Raw genomic sequence first — 20,053 nt, 5'->3', positions numbered from 1 at the left:
ATACACACTAATCCAATTACAGCTTTAGGTTATGAAATCCCATCTTTCTTTTTTTCTCTCTTCAATCCCTGTTTATGCTCTTGGGCCTGAGATTTGGATTATTTGTCCTTGGTTCCCAGCTAGAGAAGGAATTGTTTTGTCTCCCTAATTTGTGAAGAGAGCTCACCATCCCCTAACATGAAGCTGAGAAATACACACTAAAGCAGCACAGAATCTGAAAAATATAAAAAACTAAAACCTGAGGCATCAGCCCTGTTCAGCTTGGGTTAAGGACAGCTGTTTAAATGAGGCTTTCTGATTGCTTCCAACCCTCACCAGATCCTGTACGAAGTCACGGTTGTGACTGGAGACATCGAAAGCGGCGGTACCGATGCCAATATTTTCATGACTGTCTTTGGATCCAATGGGAACACTGAGGAGATGCTGCTGGAAAAAAATGGAGACAGGTACAGTAGCTGTCATTTTTGTTGGTTAGAAGTGGAGTGATGACAGATTTTAGTGTCAAGTCAAGAAACACTCAGAGCTTTGATCATGCTCCCACTGAAACACAAACATTTATACCCATTGACATTATAGATTCAGACTGGGTCCCTTGTAAGTATTTCTGTCAGGTTTTCAGCAAAGCAAAGGAAAAGAGAGCACTGCATAGCCAGGGGAAAGCAACCTTTGTCATTTGTGTTGTTTAACACAAAACTTTTGTAATTTATGCAAGTTTTGTTTAACCAGTTCCTCAGTGGCTTTAGAGTTAAGCATCTTAAATAAAAGTATGAAATCTTGCATTGTCTCCGAGAAGAACTGTGAACATTACCCAGGACAGCACTGGGAAATGGATGGGTGGTGGCACAGAATGCTGCACTGAATGCCCTGACTTTACTAAAAATGACTAACCTCTCATTTTCTTCAGCAGAAACAGCTAACACTATAACCCTAGCCTGATGCCAGCACTTCCTTAAGCCAAAAAACCCACACATGCCACCACTCATCCACTTCCCAATGCTTTTTTGTTCCTTCCTAGCACCTTTCCTAGTACAGAAAGCTTTGGCATGCTCAAGAATGAACCATCTTTTAGTGGCACCATGCTTAAATTTAATTAATTGACTAGCTCTGATCTTATTCAGAAAGGCATGTACAGAGCATCAGAAGGGTAGGAGCTTTTGGCCACACGGTTTGAGCTCAGCTTGCTGAGAGAATGCTGAATAATTGAGGGTAAGATGCACCTTGCACAGAGGTTTTTGCTCAGGGAAAGTTTTGCTTGAAGGTGTTGCAGCAGAGTGGGTGTCTGGCCAAACACAGCTAAGATTGAGAGCTTCATGTGTCTAGTTAGTAACAAGCACGAGCCTTGTCTGTTGTGAAAAAAAAATGCAGCAGAGGTGCTGCTGACTAAAATATCTGTGAAAAACACAGCTGAGTCATGCAGAAAACCACAGCTCTTGGGGCTTGCTGCTCCCCATCACAGAGGAACACCCAACATGTGGAGCAATGCCCGTGGCTTATCAGCAAGTGTGGCCATCAGTGGCACTGCTCTTACAAGACCCTGGGCAAGCCCAAACTGGCCTGTCTTTCACTCACTTAATCCCAACACTCAGTCCTAGTAGGTGGGAAAATGGATCTCTGATGTTTGGAGTCAGAAATTAAGCAGATTTCACATCTGGGTGTGTCAACCAAAAATCTCTAAAGGAGATCAAGACATCTCCAGCCCATTAAAGGCATGGCTGTGAATTTGCTGCATCCGGGGCAAGCTATACCCCTAAAGTTTGTGGCCTCTAAAAACACATCCCATTTGTCTGCATGGGTGGGATGGACAACCTCTGATATAAGAGTATGAAAATGCAATACAAGAGAATAGAAAAGTCTCTGTGTTATTAGTTGCTTGCGTTATCATCTGACAGTAGAGGAGCTGTGAAAGGTGTTGAAAAACCACTGGGGCTGTGTAAAAAAAAGGAAGTGTAAGGCACAACTCTTATTATGTTAATATCCCCAGGATGCTGTGCTATTCTGCTGGCACATCTCTGCTAGCTGGAGGTGCTCTGTATCACACCTCCAGCTGTACTGAGCTCTTGTCATCTCATTAGCACCCTCTGCAGAGGACATTCATGTCCCCAAATTCACATCCTGTCTGCTTCAGTGCCACTGCCACCAGTCTTCATCCAGCTGTTAACAGCACAGGCTTTCCTGGCTCTTTTCCACATGGAAATCTCTCCAGCCCTTGCACCAGCAGAGCAGGGGTGGGTGAGAGCTGCTGCAACCAAATGGTAAAAGGCACTTCATCTTTATTGGGGCCATCCAGTGCCAATTCACTCACAGCAGCTCAGTGTATTACGAAGAGCCGTCTGTCTAACCTGCCACAGATTTAAGGCAATTTTTGTTACATTACACTTATTGCCAAGACCCCCGGGCAATGGAAATATTTATAAGGGCAGGCATGGGTAGGAAAGCTTAATGAAATCCTGTAGATAAATGGTTCAGTGTCCTGAAAAGGGAATAGCAGCAGTCAGCTTGTCTGGCTGCTTCTTCCCATCTCAATTTTTTTTTTTCAGGTTTATGTTCATCTTCATATAAATTAGGGATAGCAAAGAGCTTCTGGGTCACCCAGTTTGTCACTTTGGCAATGACTTGCCTCTAGTACTTCCCTCTTGGAAGAAGCAGATGAGTATCAGTGTTACAAACTTCAAACAAGGCATTTGCTGAAGATAAAGAATGTTTTATTTTGCTAGCAGACATTTTAGCTTAGCCTGGAAAGCCTGAGAGTGAGAGATTTCTATGAAGCTTTGCAGGTAATAGTGATTGTAATAAAAACCGATCATAGGATCACAGGGTAATTCAGACTGGAAGGGTCACACCTTTTTGTTAAATAGATGTGGAAATCAATCCAGTCCAGGACAAAAGTACATTCTATGTCTCACAGTGAGACAGGCTGCCTCAGTATCCGGTACCAGAGAAAGACAAATAAGAAGAAAAAGGAGTTTTTCAAAGAGCAAACATAACCCTTAATAACTAGAAATGGACTGGGACCAAAATGCCCTGTCCAAATGCCTCTGGGAGTGCAGAGGAAGCAATGCCTGGATGAAAACTGAGAGGCTCGAGCCAACCCCTATTACTAACATCTGCAGCTATGCATGCTCAGATAATGGTGTGAGTATAATCACATTCATCCTGCAGGGGGTAATCTGAACAGAGTTGGTAAAGAAAATGGGGGTTTTTTTCTCCACATTCTGGCACTGCACAGCTATGGGAGGCTGTGTGCATTGCCAGGAATGAGATATCATCGTTATGGATTGTTTCTGTTATGGCAATGCCCACAGTTTGCAGGGCTCTTCCCAAACCTCTCAGCACACTCAGGTAATTCCCCCACAAGGTGAAGTTTGCATGAAGGGGAAACCTCAACTGCAGAGTGGTCACCACATGCTTGGTAGACCCCCCAGATCTGGCTGCCATTCTCCTTAACAAGGATTAGATTTCCAACTCCAAGACCACAGCTGGTATTTTAATACCAGGTATTTTAGGGGGAAACAGGGAGATACACTTGTTTAGAACAGAGTAATATTGAGCCTGAGGCAGCACTTCCACTGAAGGCTTTCCTCCCAACATCAGTGATGCCAGGAGGGAGGGAAGGTGCAGTCCTAGCCAATGTAATCTTCTTTGGGAAGCACATGTTAGTTGTTTTTTCCCTTCTCCTGCTTCCTGCTGATTGCTATGGATGAGCAGCTCCTGCACATCCCTGTGCCTGTACTCAGCAGCCACACACTGGGGAAGGTCTTTCACGCAAGCTTACACAAACCCACCCTGGTTCTTACCAGAGGCAGAGACAGTTTGCAAATCCAAATCCCGCAATTTCATCAGGTTGGCTTTGTCTCCTTTCTAACACAATTTGCCTGTGCTTACTAAACTTGGGCATTGGGCTTCAATCCCAGTGCCACATTTAGCTGAGCTGCAGCAACTGCCTTTCTCCACAAAACACAAAGTTTTGTGCCGAGCCTCAGGGGAAGGAGATGAGGCAAAATTATTTTGCCTTCTAGCTGGAATTGGCCAAGGACAGGCAAGTGGGCAGCTGCCAGGAGGGAGGCGATGTTCAGAAACCCGACTGTGAGCCGCTATTGTTCTGGTCACAAACAGAACAGTAATGTATGCTACAGGCTGCCTGGAGCAGCTCCAGGTGGGCTGTGTTTTCCAGGGAAGGAGGAATCCCTGTCAAATCTGCAGCGAGGTGTCTTGCCAGCAGCAAAGCAGCTGGTGATTGCAGTGCAGGAATGCTCAAGTCCAGTAAAGAACGCCCATAAAGTTTTGATTTGAGGCTGCTGGCACGGACAGGGCTGAAGCAGGGGACAGAGATGAGAAGAGGCTGTAAAGCAGCAGGAAAACCTCCTTGGTCTTCCAATCCCTGCAGGTTTGAGAGGGGCCAGGAGGACAGTTTCATTATGGAGATTGCTGACATCGCACCCCTCAGGAAGATGAGGATCCGGACGGACGGGAAGGGGACGCGCCCGCACTGGTTCATGGAAAGGGTAACGCTCTTGGCACCACGGGTCTCTCACAGCCTGCCTGTCCTGGAGCCTCTCAGCCCCTGGCAAAGAGGAGAAGTGCACCCAGGGACTCACTTTCATTAGTTTTCTACTTTTTTTTTTTCCCGTTTGGTTTCTCATGTTTTTTCCTGGCAGGAATTGAGTCAAGAAAGAAGAGAGCAGAGGGAAAAGCTGTGTTTTAGAGCTTTTTTTTGTGGTGGAATCCTCATGTCTGGAAGTGTTCGAAAGGCCTGTGGGTGTGGCACGTTTGTGGGCTATGGTTTTACAATGATCACTGTGGTGCTGGATTAATGGGTGGATGTGATCATATTGGACACCTTTTCCAACATAAATGATTCCATGGTTACACAACAGGTTCCACTGTTAGATATCTCTCTCCTCTGCACAAGCCTTTGTTTGTCACCAGGACACCTGCAATATTTTCTGGTCCCTGGATTGGACCCTTGGCCCCTGCAGGTCTCTGCCATGAGGGAATCTGAATCCTTGGGAGAGTGGATGTTTCTCTGCCAGACAGAGACACCCTGGACTGGGTGGGACATTTCCAAATAATCCACCCCTTCCACTGGATCATCCCATCTCTCCTCTTTCCTTCTCCTCTAGCACACACATTTATTTCTTTTCTTGTCCATACAAGTAAGGTGTCATTTTTATCTCGCATTTAGAATGGAACATGCAAATTGATGGTACTTTTCCCTGATGTCCTACCTTGCACAAAAGTACAGTGCTTGCCTTTTTCTTTGCTGTCAAACCATCAGCTTCTTGTAAGGATCACCTGTTTCTGGGCAGCCAAAAGTAGTTTGCTTGGTGTGGCTCCCTGTAGTTATATTTCTAAGACAGAAGGAGAATGATGTACTGATTGCAGACCATCAGATATCATTAATGGAGAAACACATCTCTGCCATTTTCCTTTACCATGCTTTTCCTGGAGTTGACATCCTGCTGGGTTTCTGTATCTTGACCTTTTCATGAGAACAGTTTAACACCTAATAGCTTAACCATGGTCAGAGGGAACACTGCATGATTTTTTAATTGGGTCCTTTATCCTTTTTTTGACTAATTTACAGCAGTCTTTTTCACAGAGATAAATGTGTTTCTAAACATTGACCCTACATAGCCACCAGTTTTCAGTGAAGTGATGGGCTTCTCTTCACTTTCAAAGAATTTCTGTACTGCAGTACCATTTTTACTTCAACATTTCCACTTCTAAATTTTTTCCCAGCAGCTGGGGAAGGAGGGCAACTGAAAGAGGGGGAATTCAAGCTGGACATTAGGAATAAATAATTTACTGTGAGGGTGGCGAAATACTGGCACAGGTTGCCCAGGGAGAATGTGGCTGCCCTATCCCTAGAATTGTTCCAGACCAGGTTGAACAGAGGTTGGAGCAGCCTGGGATAGTGGAAGGTGTCTCTGCCATGGCAGTGGGTGGGGCTGGATGAGTTTTGAAGTCCCTTCCAACCCTTAACATTCCATGACTTTATGATGATGCTTCTGCAGCTCCTCAAAGGATTAAACTTCCAGCACGTATCTTTGGAATTGAAGCCACAGACGCACAGTTTTTCTCTCTGTGCCTAAGGAATAACTAAATCTGTTGTCTGATTAGATTCAAATGTCTTGGTCAAATTCCCTTTGTAATTTCTCACATGCTTTCCCCTGAGTTTTATAAATCATATTCGTATAAAACAAAATCAAATAAAGCTTATTCATCCAGAGACATTCCAGGAGTCATGAACAAGCACCAGCAAAAAGGGAAGAGATGGCTGCATCTTTAGGTGTGCCTCCCCACCTTCCTGTTGCTTTGTCTGTCCAGGCATTCCGAACCCTCAGCCTGCTGGACTGTCCTACAAAAAGCAAAGATTTCCCAGCAAAGTGGGCTCAGAGGACTCTCATTTGGACATATCCAGCAGGGTAACAGCCACCTTCCAGCTCTACAGAAGCCACAGGTGGACCATGCAACAAGAACAGGTCTTGAGAACAGACTTAACAGAAGGCTTGTAAAAATGAGGAACAGAAATTTGTTACATGGGCAGACAGTGACAGAATGAGGGGCAAGGGTTTTACACTAAAAGAGGACAGATTTAGATTAGACATTAGAAAGAAACTCTTGTCAGTGAGGGTGGGCAGGCCCTGGCACAGGGTGCCCAGAACAGCTGTGGCTGCCCCTGGATCCCTGGAAGTGTCCAAGGCCAGGCTGGATGGGGCTTGGAGCAGCCTGGGATAGTGAAAGGTGTCCTGTCTATGCCAGGAGGTTGAACTGGAAAGTCTTTAACATTACTTCCAACCCAAACCATCCTTTAATAATTCTGTGATTTTAGAAACTTATGGAAATGATGTCTATATTTTCTTTTATTTATTTTTTTTTTTTAGCCAAACACATCACAGAGGATTTTTTTACTCCAGTGTTACGTAGATAACTGTATTTATTGGTTTTCTTTCCCACCTTCCCTGCAAAGGTAAACACAGCATTTGCATTCCCAGGCAGAGGGTGGCTTGCAGAAGCGTTCTGGAGGAGGGGAGGAAGGATTTTTGTTCTCTGATTTGTATTCCAGCCTTAAAAACTTACGTAGCCTGGTGTGACATGAAAACTGATCGGAGCCCATTTCCATTTCTGTCAAAAGTGCATATTAAGACTGCATAATGAAATACTTGTGGGGGTAGTGCTAAACTCTCAGACAGATGGTTCACAGTTAGTGCTAACTAGCACAGTGAAATGAGAAGCTAGATTAAGCCATCAACCCCGTAATTAACCATTTGTTGCTCCATTTATCTACACTATATTCTCCGTTTTCTTGTTCTATTAAACTAGCAATAAATGATCTTTTTAATTCTCTTTGGTCTTTTGGTAAACTGTTGCTAGCCATAATTTATACTGCTTTTAGTTCAGCAGATATAGAAATGCATAAATACCAATTAAAATGCATGAATTATCAATGATTCTGTACACAGCCAAAAGATTCAATTTACAAGCAGGCAAGTAGTCATATTTTTTTTCTGTCTACATAAAATACACTAAAATTTCATTCAGAATCTCAGTGAAGTAATGAACCTGGTGCTGAAAATTCAAACTTGCTACCGGAAGTAGCAATATGTTTTAAATGCTAGTACCTAAACCTCTGCAGGGAACAAAATTTGATTAGTGATGTTTTGCAACAAAATGAACATTATTGATCATTACTATGCCCAAACAGGCATCATGAATGTTCTCCAAAGATGAGCAATGCTTTCTGGTCACACCACTTCTGGAGGGACTCAGAGTGGGGATTTTTTCCACTGATCTAATGGAGAATCTCTTGTTCTTCCACATCAAGCTGCCATGATACTGCTCTGTGTTTCTGAAAAACCAGGGAACCGAATCATAGAATCACAGAACGGCTTGGGTTGGAGGGGACATTAAAGTTCATCCCATTCCAATCCCTTGCCATGGGCAGGGACACCTTCCACTGTCCCAGGCTGCTCCAAGCCCCATCCAGCCTGGCCTTGGGCACTGCCAGGGATCCAGGGGCATCCACAGCTGCTCTGGGCACCCTGGGCCAGGGCCTGCCCACCCTCAGGTTTAAAATATTTTCATTCTAATTCAGAAACTTATCTAAATGCATGCTTTGGAAACCTCTTCCTGGGATAGCTGCTTTCTCAGTCCCTGTGATGATTTCACCTGCTGCCCAGTGTCTTAGCTTTGAAGTTGAAAAGCTAGAAACAAGTAAGGATGAAAGCTCAGTGAAATAGCAGGAATTATGAGACTGTTGAATTCTGCAGAGTTGCTTCCCTCAGAATTTTAATGTTACTTTGTGCTGTCAAAGCCAGACAGATAAGAAGCTGCCTTAATGAAGCACTAATTGCATTGCATTCAAACGTCACAAATAATCCTGCATGTGGGACTCGGTCTTTATTCAGTCCTTTCTCCTTTGTATAAAGGAGATTAAGAGAATTTGAGAGTTATTATTGAGAATTGAGAATTATATAGCTGAAGCTGACTTTTATTCTTTGCAAAAGACAGAAGTCTTTTTGTTTTACAGTCAGAAGTTCCTAGGTTTAAGTGAAGAATAATGACATGCAACAGAAGCATGAAATCCTGTGTTTGAGCCTTTAAAGGTGAATTCCAGGAGCTGTGTATTTTGGTGTCAGCAGAGTGGGAGACTCTGTGGAGCATGTTTTACATGATATCTGGAAAAAGGCTGGGTAGGGGTAAATCAAATAATCGGACATGTCAAACCTTTCCATTGCAGGAGACAGTGTACAATTAATTTCAAATTGTTAGTTTAATGTTCCTGTCAACTACTATATTTGCTCAGCTACAAAGCAAATTATCAATGTGTTATTCATACACACTTCTGCCACCTTCTTTTCGTGGCTTATTGGTGTTCTACAGCCCAGTTAACCTCCTCGCATAATTAGTTTGAGCTGAAAAACACACTGGATGCCCACAGCAAGTTCTACAGATCCTAAAAAATAGCTTAGGTGCAGTGCAAAGTAGCGGTCTCATTGCCAAGCAGGAGCTCGTTTTACTGAGAGGAACAGGCAGAAATTAAATATAGTCTCAGCTCAGCTCACTGAGATGACTTGCTTGACCCTCATGATTGAAACCAAAATCCTGCATCATCCTCTGTGTGTGGAACACCCACAAACATCTCCTCGCAGGATGGGATTAATTTCCTGCTATTTTAGTCACTGAAGAAGGCTACATTCAGGTTTCACCCCTTCCAAAAAACTGTTCAGGGCCCCTCTGTAGTCATGAGACAGGCAGACCTGAGAGAGGGGTGATGCCTCAAGAACTCCTTACCTGCCCCAGTTTAGGTGGGATCTGGGGCTTCCCTGCAGATACCCAGGTTCCACCACAGAGCACATGATGTGCTTGGGCTGGATGAGCAGCATTTAGGGGGTCCATGCTGGGTAACTGAGAGGCAATGTACCCACATTGTGACCCAGAGGTCAGCCTGCCACTGCTGCTTCTTCTGTGTCCCTTGCTGTGACTTCAGAATCAGAGTTTGGGTTGGAAATTATGTTTAAAGATCATTCCATTCCAACCCCCTTCCACTATCCCAGGCTGCTCCAAGCCCCATCCAGCCTGGCCTTGGGCACTGCCAGGGATCCAGGGGCAGCCACAGCTGCTCTGGGCACCCTGGGCCAGGGCCTGCCCACCCTCCCAGCCACCAATTCCTGCCCAACATCCCAAAATGTGTGCCTGCCCTGTGGCAGTGCAGCCATGGCCTGTGTGCTGTCCCTGCAGGCCTTGTCCCCAGTGCCTGGGCAGCTCTCCTGGAGCCCCTGCAGGCCCTGGCAGGGGCTCTCAGGTGTCCCTGCAGCCTTCTCTTGTGCAGGGGAGCAGCCCCAGCTGTGCCAGGCTGGCTCCAGAGCAGAGGGGCTCCAGCCCTGGCAGCATCTCCGTGCCTGCTCTGCACTGGCTGCAGCAGCTCCACGTCCTTGTGCTGCTGGAGCCAGGGCTGGGGCAGCTCTGCAGGTGGGGTCTCACCTGAGCCCAGGGCACAGGGGCAGGATCCCCCCTGCCCTGCTGGGGAATCAGCCCAGGATAGAGTTGGATTTTTGGGCTGACATCCCCTGGGCCAAAAACACTCATAAACTGAATTTCTTTACCCTGTCTGCTCCTGCTGTAGCACCAGCCCAGAACAGGATACCAGGGCAGGTCTCTGTTTCTGTCCTTACTGCTCACAGTAAGATGCACACAGATGCAATCACACATCCTGGGTGAGGGGCTGAGGATGGTAAAAGCTGGCATTTTGCTCCAGCAGCTTTAGTAGCCAGACATTTTTTCTCAGACAGCATCTGGAGTACTCAGCATGGGCTGGGTATTTGTGAGAGGCCTGACCTCTGTGTCTGTGAGTGCTCTCCAGCTGACAACTCTAATCTGCTTCTATCCCCACTGCTTCCCTGACAATTCCCCGCAAGCTTTGCTCAGGACATTTTGCTACTAACAGTGTCACTGTCATTCCCAAGTAGGGCAGGGGTACTGCTGGCTGAACCTCTTCCAGCATCGAGTTTATGCCTCAGAATGGGGGGGAAATAGACCATAGATTTTCATAAATGGGGAAAAACAGATTTTCAGTCAACCTGACATTAGTCACAGTTCAATTTTGCAAAGAAAACTTTCTGGATTGGACTCCTAAGAGGATGCAGGAATTGTTCACATATCCTTGACAGATGACACTTCTGTGCCCCAGCAGAAAGGCCACCAGCTGGGTTGGGGGAGACCTGATTTCTGCTTTGTTCAAAGCAAGGGTCTGATTCAATATCTCTTGACTCACAGAACAGTTTTTTTGACCACAAAGTAATAGTGTCACTGGCTATGAAAAAGCAGCTTTTTAGAAAAATGGGACATCTACAGCCAAAAATGTCCTGTCCCCCTGGGAGAGCAGGGTGAAGGTGCTGTGTTACAGATTCCTCTTTAGCATCAGGCAGATTGAAAACCCCAGATGAGTGTTCTACCCACAGAACCATTCAATGCATAAACAACATGTCTTACTGATCATCTTCAGTGTAGCTACTGCCCTCTTTAAAACATTTTTTTTTTTAATAAGCTGGAGCAGTATTCTTCTTTTGAATTGCTGAAGACTCCAGCAAGGCTTGGTTGGGGTCAATAGAAGGCCATGGACTGGGACACCTGAAATTTGAAGACAGAATTTGAGCACATTTTATCTCAAGATAAGTTTTACTGAGTTTTTTTTTCCTTAGGCTGATATATGAGCATGCAGTGGAAGGGCACTGAGGTGGTCACGGGGCTACAAGAAACACGTGGCACACTAGGAAAGGCAGAGGAAAACACAGTTTTTAAGCCATGACAAGAAAAGGCTGAGGAGGAATCTAGTTACAGTCTTCTGCTGCTTGAAAGGAGGTTTCAGAAGCCATTGATCCACACTCTTCTCAGAGGTGGACAGCAAAAAGTCACAAGGCAATGGACATGAGTTGCAGTGAGGAAAACCCTGATCAGACACAAATAAAATCTTCTCAATCAGAGTGGTGCACCCTGGGATGAGGACTCAGAGTGTCTGGGGAATCTACACCCTTGAAGACTTCCACAGCTCAGCTGGACAGTTTTGCATGGCATGCAGCCACACTCGGAGCAGTGGGTGAAGCTATCCACCTCCAGGCATCCTTTTTAATGTGACATTCCCCACTCACTCCTCCCTAATACCATGCCACGCTTCTCTGACACGTCTGGGCTCATGTTTCCATGGCCTTTGCAGAGGCAGTGTTTTCTGCTGCACTGCTACACACAGGTACAGCCTCTGCTTCTGTCAGATGGTGACACAAATGGCAATTTACACCACGGTCTCCTGCCTTCCCTTCAGCTCCCCCAATTTAGTCAGAACTTACTGCTAGTTTCTTGCTCCAGGCAGGTGCAATGCTTTTCTCCCACTTGACTGATGCTCCACTGAACCCACACACAACAAGAGACATAAAGGTGGGTATTTTATCAGGCATTTGTTGGAATAACTTGTTGAGCTGCTCTGAATTCATTCCCATTCTGTTCTTATCACCACAGCATCTGAGCTGCTTCCACGACACGTTAGATAGTGTGACTAATATCTGTTGCATACTGTTTGTTCTGTCACCTTTTCCCAGAGGGAGAAGTGTGTGAAATATTAAGTTTTTGCTGGCCTAATTTTATCTTGTGCCTTGTTTTAACTTGTTTGGGCTTGCGTCTCTCTACAATGAATTCTGCTTGCTCACGCAAAGGAGACAGGCAAAAGAAAGATGCTGAGTGCTTTGAGGAGAGGTAGTGAAGTTTTCAATAAGTCTGTTACTTCTTTGGAGTGAATTCCACACTGGCTTACAGGAGAGGTCTGACCCTCTAGGAGGTGAGCTTTGTCCATAACCTAGGTCAGGGGAGCAAATTTCTCCCTTTGCTTTGCCACATGGTTGGAAAAGCATTAGAATACTGTCAAGACCATTTCTCAGGACAAACCCCCACAGCAAATATTGTCCATAGGAGGGAACTCCATTTATCCCAGAAGAGTTCAGTGTGGGCTCTGGAGCTATGGCCGAGCCCTCCCCACATCCTACCACATCATGCATTTTATAAATTTAGCATTTGCCCTCATTCAAATGTTAAGTTTTTTCCCACCATTTTGGCTCTTCACAGATCACCCTGAGGAACCTTACTAATCAAGAAGTGGCCACATTTACCTATGGGGATTGGCTGTCCAAACTGAAAAATGCCACAGGAAGCCTGGTATGTGAGATGCCAGCTGTCATAAACGACGAGCAGATGATGGAGGACACCACATACACTCTTCAGGTTAAAACCAGTGACATTGGAGGTTGGTCCTTGCTGGATATTTTATGAGTTTTCTAGTACGAAGTTTGTTTTTTAACAATGGGGGGGAAATCTGCTTCATTTGAAATTACATTTCAAAAAACATCATTTATCTGGAATACAGCCTTTTTGACTGGCTGTTCACTGTGGCAGTGTCTGAGACACTCATTCTCATCTGAGCTGTGAGAATAACATATTTAGACACAAGGCCCAGGTCTGACTGCCCTTTGATTCCTCTGAAGACACCCCAACAGAAACTATTACCAGACCAAGCTGCAGAGGTCAGCAGCCACATTTTTCTTTTTCGGTCAGGTCCATCCATGTAGGGTCAGAGCTGGTGTGCTTCAGGTTTTCAGTCAGCACTGTCTGCCTTGCCTAAAGCAGGCAGCAATAATTCACCCACCTTTCCAAAGTGTTTTGAGACCATTTATCTCAGGCTGTGAAAAAAAAAAAAACTAAATGCACACCAGATAGAAGAGGTGGAACAGAGTACACAGAAAGAGCTTCCAGAGCCAAGAAATGGGATTTCAATGTAATTTCCTGGGATCACTGCCTCTTTTCATGGGAAACTTTGTCAGGCTGCTGGATGAAATCTGCTGCCACATTTAAGTGAGTAGTGCCAAGATGGGGCAAGCCAGACATGGTCTTGAAGACACCCTGTTTCAAAGGTGTCTTCCTCTAGTGAGATTCTGTCACACCGGTGCACATAACCATCTGCTGACTTCTAAATAACTTTTCTTTATTCCTTTGTTGTTTTGTGGGGGTTTTTTTCCCCTGGTTTTATCAGCAGTAATTTATGCAGCTTCTAAGGTTTGATCTAAGAATATAAAAATTTCTCTGGCAGAGCATCTTCATGCCACCTCACTGCTTCTTATCTATCTTCTCTGCCAGTTACTAGTCTGAAAAACAGGTACTGAAATACAAAACACAAAAGAGAGAGAGAGAAAAATATTTGTTTATGTATCTGGCCATCCATCTAATATAATGGTAGATCTTTCTGTGACCTTTTTTTTTGTGAAAACCAGCCCTAACTCACAAAGGTGATGGAAATAGAAGTGAGAGGAGAGCAGAAAATGACAGCAGCAGCAGACAGATCTGCCCTTCCCACTGAATGAAGGATGACAGGTATTAATGAAGAAACATTTTATTTCATTATGAACAGAGACAACCAGTAGGGAAGAGCAGATTACAGAGAGTTTCAGAGAGTGTGTTTATGATTAGATCACACAGCTCACTGACATAATGCTGAACTTCATCCAGCTTATCTAAAGCAGGTGCAAGTCATGAACCATCTCCCCTTTTGATCATTATGTATTCCACAATTACTCCTGGTTGGACCAATTCAGGAAGAAAGACATTTTATCCTTGGTGATGTTTAAACATGTTATATCATCTCCTGCCACACTGACATTGTCAAGGAGCAGCCACACTGCACAAGGGCTGGAATGAAATGTGTTTATTTCTAGGTATAAAGCTTTTCTTTGCAATGGCTTTCAACTTTTCAGCTCATAAGAGTCACCAAAATAAAAAAATAATTTAAAAAAGCAGGCAAAATAATCGCATCCATTTGCCAATCTCTGAAAAAATCATATTTTTGATTTTAGTTCCTGCTAGTCTAGACTGTCTCTGGTCAATTCATCTGGGAGAGAAGTCTTCACCAGTGGTTCAGATAACTCTCCTGAGGGTCTCTAACTATTGAATTTTTCTTCATCAGATTCAGAGATTTTATTATTAAATTAGGTTAGATGGCTAACTGAAAAAATCATATTTTTGATTTTAGTTCCTGCTAGTCTAGACTGTCTCTGGTCAATTCATCTGGGAGAGAAGTCTTCACCAGTGGTCCAGATAACTCTCCTGAGGGTCTCTGACTATTGAGTTTTTCTTCATCAGATTCAGACAGAGATTTTGTTATTAAATTAGGTTAGATGGCTATAGTTAGGGAAAACTAATCCCACAAAGAAGATTCTGCAGCAAACTAGAAAGCATAAGCTATTTCCTCTCCACCACACACACATGTTTAACAACAGCATTGTTTTACATTTTCCTCATGGAAACCTTTGAGTTACAGTTTGTCTTTTGCAAAGTCACTCTGCCCCAGTGAAAATTTAACCTATAGAGTTTGCAACAGGGAACAGCTCTGCTCCTGAAAAGCTCAAATCACCTCTTTTCACCACCAGCAGTACCTCAGATGACTCTCAGAGTGCACATAGATAAGAGGAGGTTGTTAGGGCATACACCTCCCAAGGCAGATGGGTAATCTTTGGTTAAAACTAAGGTTTTGATCTCAGATGTAAAGCACAGTCTGATTTTCTTCAAGGCAGGACCCATGGACACAGATGCAATAGAGGCAGACCACCTGATGGCTCTTTCTAAGTCACAAAAATGTCTTTTGGCTGGTTAATTTTTACTTTTTCTATGCAGGCATCATATACATGTTAATGCAATAAAGATGGAGAGTGAATAAGTACTGCTTTCTCATTTTCCAAGCATTAATGAAACAGAAGGTTCTTATCTCTGCTGTTATGAGATTAATTAGGATGTTGTCAACTCAGTTCAAACCTACAAATTACATAATTTAGGACAGTTGGTGTCAGCTCATAGTGCCTTATATAGGTCTTTTTTATGTAAAAAGAAAGACATTCTTTGGCCTCAGAATGCTGTGACTCAAGCCCAGAGTTTGTTTAAAAATGAAGCATCTGCTCAGTAGGAATCATATAATCATAGAGATTTTTGTTTAAAGGGTCCTCTGGAGGTTATTTCATCCATTTTCCTGCTCAGAGGACTGTTGCCAGCTAAGAGTTCCCAGCCAAACACTGGACAACTCCAGGACAGTGATGATGCCACCACCTCCTCAGGCATCTGCACCCAGACCTGTCCATATTCCTAAAAAACTTGTTTTTTCCTCATTCACAGCCTGAGCACCCCCAGCAACCCGTGGCTTTGGCTTTTTGGAGTATTGTAGGAACCCAGGATGTCTCTCTGACTGTCCTGGATGGCATGAGCCCCTGGCAGGGAGCTCTGAAATCCTAGCATGCAGCCAAAGTCACCTGTGACTTGGATTTTGACATGTGGAGCAAATTACCAACTTTGTATGAAGAATTACAAGTCACAAAAGTTTAAGTAGCATAATAGTAGTTGTCACAGGGTGAAAAGTAGAATTTTGGGATTTTTAGAACAGGGGTTTGGAGTTCCAAGATGGAGGAATTTGGGCATTCCCTGTCCTTCTTTCTTCTTCCTAGCCTCCATCTTCTTGGTGATGGTGGCACATTTAGATTGGTCTAGAGTAGAAATAGACTGTCTAACATAGGTGATAGGTATTGGAAAATAATTGTAAATAAAGTACATGTAGATTTTAGTATAAAAAGACAACACCAGCCCAGGGGTGGGCAGTGTGCTCTTGGCAGACCTGCAGATCAGACCTCTGCGGGTCTGAGAAAAAATATTTTAGATAATAGATAATAAATAACCTTGTGAACCACAGCCAAGAATCCCGACTCTTTCTTTTGCCAGTGGGCTGGGAAAAAGGGACTCTGGGGTCATCCTGACAGCAGGAAGCCCCAGAGGGTGTGATGTGACACAGTACATGGCCCTGTCATCATCACTCCTGTCCCTGCACATGGGGCCCTTGTGCCCAGCTCCCTCAGGGCTTCTCCTCACAGTGGTGTGTCCTAGCTCTTGCTGCTCTCAGTATCCACCCTCCAAGCTCTTCTCAGGGTCTTGACACAACCCAGGAATTCAAACTGAGCTCTGAGCTCTGGAAAGTTCCTGCTAGCTTGGATCCAATCAGAATATGAAGGGTACTGCTGTAAACTTTGGGACATCTTCAGCTTCCCAGCACGTGCAAGGTTTGTTCCAACTCAGACAGAGGACTTGACATTTCTCCTTGCTGGATTACATGGGATTTCTCCTTGCCCAGTCCTCAGGTTTCTCAAGGTCCATCTGGGCTGGAATTCTGGCCTTCAGCATGTCAGTCACTCACACAAATCTACCCTTAGCTGGAAACCTGCTGAGGAAATGCTCTGCCATTGTTTAGGGCGTTGATGATGAAGTCCAGCTCAGTTCTGCAGATCTCAGAATCAATCCTTGAGCATTCATCATCAATTAGGGCTGGTACAACCACAGTACCTTCACCTCTTCATTTGTCAAGTTTTTTACAGTCCCTAAATGTGCCTGACAGTTTCCTGGAACTGGCAGCAACAACAACATCAACAAAAAAAAAAAATCAGAGACCCAAATAAGTGAAATGTACATTGATTTAACATTTCTGTTTTTTACTTTCCCATCTCCTGCTAATTGCTTGTGAGGGAAATGTCACAGCATGAGACCTTCATAAGCTTCTTCCTGCAGGGATGGTTTTGCTAAGAAACAGTTGGTTCTGTGCTTTTTGAGACCTGGCATTAATTAGGAACCTGCTCCTTGCAAGGAAAGGGACTTCAGTTTGCTTTGTTCCTCACCTCAGCAAGCTTTGGGGTCATAAAAAGTACTGCCAGATGAACTGCCTGGATCCCTGATGCTTTCTCTTCCTACTTAAACCCTTCCTAGGGAACTGTTGAAAATTAGCCCCAAATTAACATGGGCAGCTTCTCACATGGACACATGTTGCTTTGCCTTCCCTCTGTATGATTCTTTTCCTCCCTTTTTTCTTCTAGCATTTTTTTCCAGTCCTTACACAAGAACAGTTATGATTTCTTCCTAACTTCTGTATTCAAGTCATAATCCTGCAGAAGTGGGACCTTTCTCCAGAACTTTACAGTCCCCCTAACTTTGTCTCTGCATTTGAATGGAGCTGTGGGAAATACTGCCTATGTGGCTCAAAGTGGATTTGTGATACCCTTGTGAAAGAAAGGGCCTGGCAGGAGGTTAGACTTTCAAAGCTGGGCTATCCAAACGAGGGCAGCAGATGCTGAGCTTCTTTGTAAGGCAGATTTGTGCTTGATGGTCTGGTTTTCCAAAATTTAAGGGCCCTGGTTCTGACACAGCAATGACTGACTGCCCATGTGTGATCTTATTTCTCTCCATGAATCTGCTTTTATATTACAGTGTCAAAATTAAAATGCAATCACTTTGGTGGAACTATAAATAGTGCCAGGTGAAAATGTAACACTAGCAGCTAAAATGTAAGGTCACTGCAGGTGGTGGTTTGGTCTTGAACTTCCCAAAAGTCAGGAAAACAGCATGGCTGTTTTCTTTGGCAAAATATGGACAGTAAAAGGACAAATGACACTCAGTATCAGGTAATAAAGATCATCTTGGAAATTTTTTAATTTCCTAGCATATGCCTAATAAGAATGTGGAAGGTGGTAGGGCAAACTGTTGCATGAGAAACTGGGACATTTTCCATTAACTACTGCGTGGTCAATATTTTGAGAAAGAGCAATATAGAAGGAAGATCTGTTATGAAGTGGGCCATGAGATGCCACAGTGGCTGGGTTGATGATCTATGTGTAGCTCTGAAATCCCTGTACCATCTAACACAGCGAGAGCAGGAGGAGACAGACCCCAGATGAAGGAACCTGAGTGCCATAATTGCTTGGAGAAGTTGTGGGACTGCAGGAGGGAATGACTGAGTGTTGAAAAGGGACTGTGCTTCAGTGGGAAGCCCAGGACACCACTTTGTGGCTAGAAAAGTTATAAAGTATGTTCTTTAACACTCCTCAGAGGACTGCTGGATTCTGTGGGTAAGCCACTTTACTTCCCAAGCTGCCTTGGAATAATGGGAGTTACTACCCTGATATCCCCTGTAGAGTGTTGTGATGGGCAGTCCTCCATCAGGAACAGAAATTTCTGCTTCCCACTGCACTGCCACCACCACAGTCACTGCACATCAAGTGCCAGGACAAAACATCCAGCTGCATTTGTGGGATGGACTGGAAGAGCCGATTGTCCTCTCTGCAGGATCCTGCACAAATCCAGAGAAACATGAGCACCCTGCAGCCTCTTCCAGCCTGCTTTTGCTGCCTCTCCATGCAGCTGGGGGCTGGGGGTCAGCCCAAGGTGGCAGGGTAACCCGTGGCATTTTTCTCTGCTCTCTTCTTCCAGGAGCAGGCACCGACGCCAACGTGTCCTTGATCCTGTTTGGGGAGTACGGGGACAGTGGCACCCTGCCTCTGAAGGAGTCCAACAAGTCTAACAAGTTTGAGAGGAACCAGATGGATGAATTCAGCTTCTCTGAAATGCTGAGCCTGGGAGACCTCTGCAAAGTGCGGATCTGGCATGACAACAAAGGTCAGGGCAGTGGCAGGGGCGGTGGGAGAGTTTGGGATGCTCTCTCTTGAGGAAACACACAGACACAAGGCAGGCTGAAGGCAGAGTCCTCAGCTCTGCTTCAGGTTGGGAAAATTACCTGGGTCATTTTACCCAGATTGATTTTTTAATTTTAATTTTTTACCCAGATCCAGGGGCTGGTGTCCCAGCTCCCCTGTCTGGACACCCTTCAGGGTGACCCTCTCCCTGGCTGCTGGTGCAGCACCTGCTGCAGCAGGTCCCCAGCTTCAGCCTGAGCTTACAGCCACTTCTGCAGCACTGGAGATGCCTCCCATAGAGCAAAGCCACCCAGCCTGTTGTCCCAGCACACTGACTCCATCCACACCTCTCACACAGGCCAGCATGGTGCTCCCAAAGCAATTTAATATTCTCAGCCTGACACTGACACACAGGGAAGTGTAGCCTGGCACAACACAGCCAGCCTCCGAAGAAAGAAATAAAGATCTGTGTCTGGCTTTATTAAGATCACTGCATCAGCCAGTGAGCACGCAGCATGCTGCTGAGAGAAGTTCTGACACTTCCCTGCTGCTGGACACCCTGACTGGTGTCACAAACAGCAGAGCAGAGTACGACTGTCATAGTCATTTGTGTTGCCATTCAAGCACCAAGTGGTATCTTGTAACAAATGCATAACTAACACTGCTGTGGTGACATCCCATCCCATCCCATCTTCATGCAAAAGGGATTATATTGCATTAGCCATGGCTTGCTCACTGGTGGCCAGCCCTTGCTGCAGCCCAAAGGTGAAGCTCCACAGCTCACACATGTTGCAGTGAATGTTCTAAGTGTGGGGACACGAGGCTTGACTCTATTTTTCTCAGAAGGTTGATTTATTATGTTCTATATTATATTAAAATACTACATTAAAATTATACTAAAGAACAGAGAGAGAAGAAAGATCAGAAGGCTATAGAGAACAAGAATAGAATAGGAATGCATAACAAAATCCTGTGACTGCTCACAGCCTTGGCACAGGTGACTGTGATTGGTCACTAACTGAAAA

At 44.8% G+C, this 20,053-nt stretch overlaps 1 protein-coding gene across 1 annotated transcript in view; it reads left to right on the top strand.

Annotated features, from left to right (window-relative positions):
- Positions 1-20,053, top strand: part of LOXHD1 (lipoxygenase homology PLAT domains 1) — a 149,898-nt gene that overhangs the window by 112,478 nt on the left and 17,367 nt on the right. Inside the window, exons 35-38 of the mRNA XM_039733354.1 lie at positions 319-446; positions 4,385-4,502; positions 12,613-12,790; positions 18,826-19,011. Coding sequence (XP_039589288.1) covers positions 319-446; positions 4,385-4,502; positions 12,613-12,790; positions 18,826-19,011 — 610 coding nt within the window. The remainder of the gene's footprint in view (positions 1-318; positions 447-4,384; positions 4,503-12,612; positions 12,791-18,825; positions 19,012-20,053) is intronic.

The sequence above is a fragment of the Passer montanus genome, unplaced genomic scaffold (assembly GCF_014805655.1).
Source record: "Passer montanus isolate IOZ18808 unplaced genomic scaffold, ASM1480565v1 scaffold86, whole genome shotgun sequence".
NCBI lineage: Eukaryota > Metazoa > Chordata > Aves > Passeriformes > Passeridae > Passer > Passer montanus.
This window is presented reverse-complemented; position numbering and strand designations above follow the sequence as displayed.